Source organism: Asterias amurensis, chromosome 10 (assembly GCF_032118995.1).
Source record: "Asterias amurensis chromosome 10, ASM3211899v1".
NCBI lineage: Eukaryota > Metazoa > Echinodermata > Asteroidea > Forcipulatida > Asteriidae > Asterias > Asterias amurensis.
Genome location: NC_092657.1, coordinates 2490479 through 2501400, shown reverse-complemented (window position 1 = coordinate 2501400; position 10922 = coordinate 2490479). Strand labels below are relative to the sequence as shown.

The 10922-nt window shown below is 38.7% G+C and overlaps 1 protein-coding gene across 1 annotated transcript; it reads right to left on the bottom strand.

Moving 5' to 3' along the window:
- Nucleotides 1–897: 897 nt before the first annotated feature.
- Nucleotides 898–10677, bottom strand: LOC139943411 (uncharacterized). Its single transcript, XM_071940223.1, has 4 exons — nucleotides 10491–10677; nucleotides 4635–5524; nucleotides 4032–4190; nucleotides 898–3648 (listed from the first exon to the last, which is right to left on the bottom strand). The coding sequence occupies exons 1-4, from the start codon at nucleotides 10524–10526 to the stop codon at nucleotides 3588–3590; spliced, it is 1146 nt and encodes a 381-aa protein (XP_071796324.1). The 5' UTR covers nucleotides 10527–10677; the 3' UTR covers nucleotides 898–3587.
- Between the last annotated feature and the right edge of the window lie 245 nt (nucleotides 10678–10922).

The following is a 10922-nucleotide window of genomic DNA, read 5'->3' as shown; positions in this document are numbered from 1 at the left end:
GCTTAGCATGCAATTTCTTCCTTGATAAAAACAGGATTTTCAACCAAATTTCAATTTGTTTTATATTGCTTGTTACTGGTATTTAGCTGTTGTTTGCTTATCCTGAAAATTACGTGGAAATTGGTTTGGTAGTCCTGTTTTTATCAAGGAAAAAATGTCATGGTTAGGGCAAACTTACTGTGCTTAGCAGCTCTATGAAATTGGGCCCTTGCCACTCTTCCAGTTTGTTGTGATTTTGTCTCAGTCATTAAAGTTGGAATGATGTGTCAGGTGATGATGATGAAACCCCCAAATACATTTTGGGGGAAATTCCGACGGCCATCTTAGATTTGTTGGTTTCAGTCAGGCCCCAGCTTTTGTGGGTTAAACTTAGGCCTATATCAAGTTATTAATTTTTGGTTTTGACCCATACACCGATGTGTTTTAGCACTGTATACTCAGTACTTTCCCGCGTCCTTTGAAAAAATATCACAGGCATGTTACTCGGGTGGGATTCGAACCCATGACCCTTGCAATTCTAGAGCAGTGTCTTACCAACTAGACTACCGAGGTTGCCCGGTAGCTAGAGGCAGTTCGAATCATGTTTTGGCAGCGGGTACCGCAACAATAAGATGTTAAATTTGCATCGGGGTTAAGAATATTAATTTTATTTTGAAATAAAAATTAATATTCATTATCCCCGATGCAAATTTAACATCTGCTATATCAAGTTGCTTATCAATCGAATAGCTGAGACCCAGTTTGACCCCATCACACCATAAACCCCGTAGTAATATTATACTAACCTCCCATGTGCTAATTAAAAACCAAACTACAAACACAATCAATGATACGTAAGATCTACGTTATTTCAAAGCAAAACCAAAGTTTATTTCTTTCTCTGATTGAAAACAGACTAATAATTATTTCATTAAACACACTCTCTTACAAGTTCACTTCTAATATAATAAAAAACATTAACCAAAGTTAAGTTATATAATAAGATTGTACCATTTAAAAAAAAAAAACATTTTGTTTTTCTGAAAACGCTCATGTTCTTAAATGACTACTCACCAAATCTCTGAATACACTTGTGTTATGATAATGTCTGAATACACTACTATTATAGGGTGCGTTCGATTAGCTTCCCCGGGTCGACCTCGGCGTGTGGCGTTTTCTTGTTCGAGGACGAACATGTGCAGCTAATGACCCACGTTCGTCCTGGGAAAAAAAACCGCCACACACCGGGGTCGACCCAGGGAAGCTAAACGAACGCACCCATGATAGACCACTTCCAAATGACGTCACACTGTACGTTATGCAATTGGTCTAGAGAGACCTAGTGTAAGCCTGAACATCTGTCGTCACACTTCGAGGCGATCCTTGCGGATAAAGACAGGGGCCCAGTCTACCCAAGTGTGGACTACTGATATTTACAAAACTAATAATGAATTTCTATACCGGGTAAACTTAAACATAAAAAATATGAAGACATGAAAAATAGTTTGTATTTGTCTTCCTCCTGAAAACTTTCTATAAAATACTTTTCCTGAATAATATCAACAAGGGTTTTGAACGAGTTGAAAAAACTGAAAGCTTGTGTTTTACTATAAAAAGGCAGAATTTGTGTAAAGACACGGACTGAATGTACTATTGAGGAGCATTCTCGCACCATTCTTTTTTAAACAGTACAAATATATTTCACATTTGAAATGTGCATTATATTTAAAACTACTATCGGTATCACAATGATCCTTGTTGCACCGGCCACCATCGCCAATTAATGTCAAACAATAGAAACGAACGCAACGCGTCACGCACAACTCTCAACCAATGATAGGTCTTCCTTCGACCTCGGGTGCGTTTTCGAATACGTAGCAAATAACTTTTTCTCTCAATGGCCAGCCAGCGATTAACCAATGGCCAATTCAACCGAAACAATTAATTACTGGTAACGACCACGAAAACGACCCCAAGTTGTGTTTGACCATGTGACGTCATATGCAAAGGGGTCACTGCTATTATAAGTATACGAAATGTGTACCAGTTAAAATGAAAACAATATAATGATAACAACAATAAGCAACTAGAATTAGAAATAATACAAAATTGTCTTAAAACAGACATACTCGAAAGTCACCAACTAGGCAACGGGTTCTTCATTTTCAAAAAGGCAGAACAAAATTACCTGTGTTTGTATAAAAATAACGTGTTATGATCCACATAATCCGTTTTTCTCTTTCTAAAGATTATAAATACTACTCGACATTATTTACAACACATTTTATGACATTTTTAACGGAGATCGCTCTGCAATCTGGAACTCTCAAACAGTTTGTTTCATCTACATTAAATTTAACTACAAGATTGTGAATATAAGTTAAAATTACATAAATAAGGTATAAATAAGTAAAAAGAATTCTGACGTTTCTGCGTGAGTAATAAATGAAAATCGGTAGTTATTATGTATTTTTTTGTTAAGCAGTTTGTGCAATTTTCCCTGAATTTAACTAAGTTCCGATCAACAGAATGAATTAAATCTGATCAGATCAGAAAGCAAACATCAAAATGAACACAAATCTAATTATTGAAACTTTATGAGTTTTGCGGTGAGAATATCTTAAGAATATCACAGTTCATGGAATATTCTATTTAGGAATCTGAGTTGACGCGAACATTCAATATTTCAAAAAATGAAAACGGATTTGTTTTCATCACACAACAATCAATTAAATACTTTGATTTGAAACTTCCATAGTTATTACATTGCACCAGGTATGACAGTATTTATTTGCTCATATCCCCCTCGTTCATAAGTTTGTTCCTTCATTGCACATCAGCAAAGTCTTTCCCCTCCACGTCTTTTCCAATTTGCAACTAACTTTCATTCATCGCATATAGAATCAATTGAATACTTTATAAGAGTATATATCTTCTGACAATTTATTGCAATGCACCAGGCATAGTTTTACTTGTATTCCATCTATTTACCGTGTTAACCATTGGCTTTCTTACTTGCACAGCAAGAAACTAAGTACTCTCATAATAAAACATATATATAATATAATAAATATTAAAAGAAAATTTGTTTTAAAAGCCTGCGTTGAGTTAACTTAGTAGCTTTTTGAACTTTTATATAGGCATGGTAATTTCTGTACAAGTTCATGACCATTTCAATATCCCCCTTGAAACCTGGTTGACCAACTGAGCCCAAAGTTTGTTATTTTATTCTATTTTATTCTATAGCAATGTGATACACTCTGATTCTTTGACAATTTACAAAAAGTAACCAGCCTTGAATCAATAGGTCATCGAAGTTGCAAGAAGATAAAAGAAAAGTCATTTGTTGTACAAAACGTGCCCAGCAGCCGATTTCACGAAACGCTGGGATTAATTTTGTCTCGAGTAAGTTAGGACATGGAGGTAGGTTAGGACAACAAGTAACTCGTCCTAACTTAGGATGAGGTCAATGCGTCCTAACGTTTTCGGATACAGAACTGAACTCGTCCTAAGTCCTTATGATAAATCCTAAGTTAGGAAAAGTTTGGTGAAATCAACGGCATTGCCTTCAAGAAAACTTTACCCTGTTGCGATTGGCGGTTGGTTGCTTAGATCTTGGGTCGTACGCATGCGCAGGCAACTGGGATTCTTTGGTACTCCGTGTTGTACCTAAAACACAAAACAAAACAAAAATCTCAGTTATGATAGAATAATTTAAGTGAAACTTTTGCCGTCGTGAGAAGATTGAGGCCACTTTGAGGCCACTTTGAGGTCATTGCACTTTAGGCAATGTTTTGAATAAAAATAGCATCTAGCATTGTGAGTGACCAGAAGAGGGGCCTATTTCCATCGGCCTTGGGCCTCGGGAAATTGGTCGCTCTTCTGGTCACTCAAAGTCCCTCGTGGGAATAGACGTATAGTAGTTACCTCGTTGCCAGTCAATATGTGTATACTAGAATTTACCAATGATGTATTTATCCTCACCAATCTGTGTAACACCTTTAAAACTAAATTTAAAAACTTGTTTCAATAAAAAAAATAAAAATACTTACACATAAAGTCCATTGACGCAGTTACCCTTCATTAGCACCTTCATACGGAAGTAAACTGGACGGCATGTGTTGTCCTCAGAGAACTCGCCATTTTCGCCACTGCCGGTTCGAATGCACTCTGGGCAGCGGCATACAGCGAACATGATCCTACTTGGGTAACTTGAAGAAGAAAAAAATCAAAGAAACATATATTTTAAGACAAAACAGAACATAATTTGTATTTTTTTATCTATATATTTTGTTATATACTAATGGCTTATTTATTTCATAAAAACTGGTTTAAAAAAGACACTCGCAGTAAGAAATACTGAATTGTGGTATTTAGAGTTAAACATGCTAGATTAATAAGCAGAAAATGTTGGATGAGACACTGGGACCTTGCTAGTCTTTTGTCAAGGCCTTGGTAGGTTTTGATCACGGTTCTGCGAAGCTGTCCAAGCAAAAGGCTTGAGCGAAAGGCTACTCTGGATAAGGAACTCGGCCGACCTTGCTAGCCTTGTGTCAATGCCTTCATGGTTTGGATCGCAGCTTTACGAAGCTGCCCAAGTCACGAAAGCCTTGACAAAAGGCTAGAACCGTGTGGAACTTTGTTATAAAACTCACCGGTTAGGATCTACATCCGCAACATAAGTCCATGGACATAGACTCCTCATGCTGACGTCATCATGGTTAGAAACGTGCAGCAACTCCGTGGGGCACGTCATGTTAACATAGTCCCTTTGGCCTTGAGGTTCCCCAGTCGACTCATCGTCCCCTGTTTGAATGCTCTCTTCGTCAAAATTCTCTTTCTTGAGGATGGCTAGGGCGGGGAATTTCACGTTCTGATTGCTCTGTTTGAAGCTGAGATGCAGCCGTTGGGCTGGGGGCTCGTAACAAGGTTCGCTGTGGAGGGAAAACTCTTCGTCATTCGGGGCAGATGTGCTCGAGTCATGTGGTGATGTTGATATTGCTCTGGGCAAGACATCCCCCATGGGCGCTTGAGTGGTCTGATAACTTGTAGATGTTTCGATCTGCACAGTGCCTGGAATGGTTTGGCGTGTTGTTGATGTTGCGTTAGTGCTCGGCAAGACGTCTATTTGTGGTTGTTCTGTGATGGCAGTTGGTGCTTGGGCTGTCTCATTACTTGAAGATGTCTCTAACTCCACAGTGCCTGGAATGGTGTGACTTGTCGTTGTGACGTCATGATATGTTACGTCACCATGTGACGTCAATGACGTTTCTACCTCGTCATCTTCCTCGCTGCTGACATCGTGTGTATCTTCAGATTCTTCCTCTTGTTGAAAATATCCCAACTCATTTGTCAACTCTTCTTGTTCCTCAAGATAGTCTTCCGTCAAGTCGTTCGGGTGGTCTTCGAGGGGCGCCAGCTCGTTGGGACTTGGTTCCCCCGTCACTATGGCAACGGATGTATCCTCGATGGCATCTCGTCTGATGATATGGCAGATGGAGAGAGATGCGAGGGAGAGGACGAGTAGGAGTTGATTAATGGTGTTCTGTAACGAAAAGAAAGGTCAGAGGTCACTGGGTGAATCTCTATTAATAGCTATATATCTCCAAGAATCCCTGGTACTAGTTTGTGTTGCTTCTGCTTAAACGTGTCTGCCATTTTGTCGCTAATAATTATGAACCCGTTGTATTTCCTCCGATCTGTCTTGTGTCTTGTCATGTCTTATGTTCGTCTTTCCTTTTGTTTGCATGTCTAGTGTCTGTTTGTTTTGTTTCGTTGTCTGCTTTTTTAAGCTTCCGCATATCAAAACAGCCCCATACTTTATTAAGTACACTTTTTATCCTGCTGACTTAATGTTATTTTTGCCTCTCCGTAGTAAATGTAGACTGTCGATGATTTTTGGGGAAGATTGTATTTTGAATTGAATTGAATTGAATTGAATTAAAAAGGAACATTACAGAATTTATTTTGCTAACAAAAACAATGCTTGCAGTGCAAGCACCAACTTCATGTAATCCACCATACACATAAATTAATTGACAAACCCATATTCAAGTTTCAGGTCGATCGGCCATCTGGGTCACATCTGAGCCCCACTCAATTTTTGCTTAGCAAAACATTTTGTCAATCAGTATTTTCTGCTAAAACAGGTTGATGAAAATTTAAATTGGGCCCTGATGATCTATCTATCTATCTATATGGTGTGGTACATTCGTCTTGTAGTAGAGTATAGTTGTACTGAAGGTGCAAAGTGCGCGATCAGGAACACGACATCCTCTATTTACAAGTGAAAAAGGTGCAAGTAAATTATGATTATGGAGATTGTCAAAATAATTGGGTTTACCCAAAACAGAACCTCGTTGCACAATACTTTATGGACATCATCAACCCCAGTTGAAAAGGGGGACAAGGTCCCAGAACCACCCATGATTCTGCCACAAAATTCTTTTGTAAGTAAAACTCCCGCAACTTAACAACAATACTAAATTCTGATGCAATTGAAAAAGACTTCACGGAAGTATAAGTTGCCCTTCGTTTGACCACGGATCCCATCGTTCTGTGACGTAGGCATCAAGGTACCTGATCATGGACACCTACCTGCCGATTTTGTTTGGAAAGTTTATAAATAGTTTTTTTTTGTCTGTGAATTGTGGTCTGGGGTAATTATAGAAACGGAAAGAAGTAAATCTGTGACGTATGTAATAATACTTCCTGTATGTCGAGAGGTTTACGCCCAGGTTCCGTGAGGTTGGTTCAAATTAAATAGCCTTAAAAATCAGCTAAGGTTGTGGAACATCCCGGGAATGTTTTTCCTTGTATTTTAGAATTGCACTCCCGCAAAAAAATTCCTGATTTTTTTCTAAGGATTCCCTTTTTTAATTGATTTAGAACAATAAAATTTACGACAGCGGCAATTCCGTAATTGCCATCCTCAATTTTTTGTCCTAATTTTTGTTTTATGGGTTTCTTTTTTGAACATAATTAGGAACGAATAACCCCATTCGACCGGGGGTGGCCCCCGTGCTATAATACATGTAATTTAGGTGAAATTTTATAGAGTTGATTAATTTAAGCCGATAGTGTTCGTCAAAATTTCCTGCTAAGCAACAGCTTACCAGTGACAGATCGAACAATGTGACATGGTCTTTCGACTGGTAACCTTATTCTGGTAAGCATAGTATATGTGTAAACATTGACTCTTACTATCTACAAATAATAATGACGTCCACTTCGCGACGTCTCAGTTCATGTATCAATTAGAATTACACCGGGTTTATTTCCATAGCATTATCTTATTTATCTCCAACTTGTTTTCTAAGTTTTGGGAAAACAAATCCGGATTGTGTCATCATTTTGCCAGCTTTTATACCTGTGGTTATCTATAGGGAAACCTGCATTTGTTTTGTGGCAAAGTGTTTAGATAACAATAACCCCTCCCTATTGAAAGAAACTACGTCATCATTCTGCTACCTAACAAAGGCTGACATGATAGGGAAACGTTAGGGAAAGTCCCGGATTACCTGGTCACAGCTCACTGCACAACCACAGTAACCGACCCCCACTTGTGAACTGGCGTTATTTGCAGGGTTTTCAAGGTGCTGGACAATGGACACCTTTGGTAATATTTTCAAAGATCAGGGGTGGATTTCACAAAGAGTTAGGACTAGTCTTATCTCGAGTTAGGACCAGTTACTCGTCCTAATTTAGGACAATCCATGCAATTTGTATATCTCCTAGGACTAGTCCTAAGTTAGGACTAGTCCTAACTCTTTGTGAATTCGACCCCTGTATTATCACGTGTATTGATGTATCCCAACAAATGCATAGAATAACAACTCTGTGAACATTTTGACTCTATTATTGGTCAATTAAAGTTACATGATTGTGCAATACAAAAGATAGTTTTACAATACTTGAGCTTTTGTTCGGCAAACTTTTAAGAAAGCATGAAATAGGAACAACTCTGTGAAAAAAAAGGTACTTACAACTCTGCTTTCAAAATGTACTCATAAAAGTAGCTCAATTAACTCAATTTGCTCAGCAAGCTTTTTAAGCAGGTAGAACAAAAGAAAAAACAGTTTTATTTTGGTAGTTACTTGATGTTTTGCTCAAACAAACTTTTAAAGCAGCATGAATTGGGAAACATGTGTCAAAAATAAGTTTGATCTCAGCTCTCAAAGCAATAATAGAAATAGGACACAGCTAGTTAGAAAACACTAGTTTTTTTTTCTCAGGGTAGCATTTATCTTTTTCTCAGCCTACTTTCAATCAACATAGTTTTGTCTCAGTGGTATCTTTGAGATGTTTCCATGCATGCTTTCAAAGCATGCAGCATGAATAGCTATGACATAGGTGTAATACACAATTAAGTTTAATATCGATGCTAAATACTTGAGCCCTAGCACAACATACTTTCCAAAACCACGTGTTTTGGACACACATGTATAATTAAAGATGCTATGTCAGATTTTTTGCCCCAATTATTAAAAAAAAAATTTTTTTGGAGTGAAGGGTACTTCAAAGAGTATCACCAGCTCCAACGAAAAAAAATTAACTTTTACTTTTAATGGTCAGGAACCATGTCAAAAATAAGAATTGGTCCCGTGATATATTGTAGGGATCCCGACTTTAGCACTTTATTTCACATGTGCTACTAATAATTGGCGGACTTTTTCGAGCAATGGCTCAAATAAAAGCTTGTAACTTTCTCGACCCCAATCAAAATACCAATTTTTGGGGGTCAAATCGGCAGAAAAATCTTACATAGCATCTTTAAGCATATAAGTTTCTTATCTATACGCTATCTGCTGTCCGTTTGCGCTGCATACCGTTAGTTGAAGCAGCATGGCATAAAATGATGACAGACGTGTATACAAAACAAAATAGCTTTTTATCTCATTGGTATGCAGTAATATAAAACCTTTGCTCAACATACTTTTTAAAGCAGCATACAATAGGACATTTTAAGTTTTGTCTCAGTGGTATTGAATTGAGCTTTTGAATATGACACAGCAGGCCTCAACCTTTAGCTTCAGAGGGGCAAAGCCACTTGGCCTCAAAAGCTCTAAAAAAGAAAGGGGCACCAAGGCCAACTGAAAGGGCCCCAAGGCCATTTTCAAACCTTTATTTGTTGATGATTATGTTAATATACTTTCCACTGATTTCAAGATGGTGGTCAACTTTCCAACCCATATTTATTTGCAGCACTCGAATTGCAAACTATTACCCCAGTAATTAACTTACCCCATTTTACCCCCTCCCCTTATTCATCGACTTAATTAAACTCCCTTCTGCTCATCTGAAAACAAATAATTGCTCCAGAACAAAGAATTTTTGAAAAAATCATACAGAAAAAAATATTAAAATAAATTCCCTGCGTGCTAATCTAAAGAAAAAAGATCAATTAGTCCCTGGCTCACCACTACCCCAACTCTGCGAGACAAACGAGCCCCCAACCCCTTAGCACAAAATAATTGGCCTAGCAAGCATTTAGCTAAAGTTGTAAGTTGTATTGTGCATGCCGGCGTTTATGCCACGCTAGACTGCGTTAAATAAATACTATAAAAATGTAAACAAACGCACCTAATTAAAAAATGCTTCTAAAGTTGGCACTTTGCTGCCACTCCAGCCCTTTCGCCTTCCTGCTTATTTTTGCATCTTTTGTGGGATGGCATGCTGATTCATCAATAATGAACTTGATGGAGTATGATTATTTCCAAAATTAGGGCTCTGCCGTTACCTCATATAATCCGATATTGACGTTTTACAATTCCACGCTTGTTGTGTGTACACAAACACATGTGTTTAGCAATGAAAACAAAGTCGCAAGGCAGGCAGATCACTGGTAGTGGTGGGTCACAAACATTAATCCAGTACAAGCCTTGGACACCAGCGAAATAGCCAGGAGGGAAACATAGACTGTATCCAGCCTCCGGCCGCGCGCGTCCCCGCCCCATCCGCTACAAATACAGATCTCAATAGACAAAATCCGTGCGAAAATGCGTAATTTAGTGTAGGGACTTGTAGCGAGTTTATACATTGGAGTAGTCTGGTGCTGCGTTTTTAGTAGTAAACAGCTCAACTACGTTTGATATGGTTACCATGCCACGTTCTCGACACATTTTTTGTTGCACAGAAGCAGCATTGTGAAAACTAGTGTGCGGGATCGTACGTTCCGAATTTTACCTCCATATAAATTAAATGGGTGACAATGTTAACACTAAATAACATTTTCGAATAAATAATGTTATAAAATCAATGGAAAAGGGCACGACGGCCAAGTGGCCGTAAGGTACGTGATTTTTAAAAGGGCTTCACGGCAATTCGCTGGGGCATCGCGGCAATGGCCGCTGGTGGCCGCTGTAGAGGTCGAGGCCTGACACAGGTAGCACAAACATAAGTGTTATCTCAATGCTATGTGAGTTTTTGCTTTGCATACTTTCAAAACAACGTCGTAAAATAGAAATAAGGTATTTACAAATAAGTTGTATCTCGATGGTGGTTGAGCTTACCTTTAAATGCATGCTGTTGGAGTATGAGATGTTCATGTACTTAATAATGGCGATGATGCTGTAACTGTTCTCACACTGTATGTAGTATGTACTGGCGACACAGCAGCTAAAGTGTATCTTGCTAGCTTATAGTAAATGCTATCTTGCTTGGCTGAATATTGCTTCTGTGGATCCAGGAACGAAGGCTCATCCGTTTTTATGCTTTCCCAACCGTACTGGAAGCTTACAGGGTATTCCCCATCGGTTAACTTCCCCCCACACAAAGGCATTTCGTCAGACCTGTTCTCTCTTTGAAGTGGGTTTATTTTTTGGGGTGATGTCATCATGAAAACCCAGCAGAGCGGAAACTACCGAGACCCTCCACTCTCCGCCACGCGCGCTCTGTGTGAGAGTTGATACTGCATATTCATGATGGGGGTCGTACGGTACGCG

Bases quoted from the DNA above. Each gene is read 5' to 3' on its own strand.
- LOC139943411 (XM_071940223.1), bottom strand. From the start codon at position 10,526: ATGAACATCTCATACTCCAACAGCATGCATTTAAAG. The intron at 4,191-4,634 runs GTGAGTTTTATA...TTCTTCTTCAAG, and splicing joins GCGGATGTAGATCCTAACCG to TTACCCAAGTAGGATCATGT. The intron at 3,649-4,031 runs GTAAGTATTTTT...TTTGTGTTTTAG, and splicing joins TGCGTCAATGGACTTTATGT to GTACAACACGGAGTACCAAA.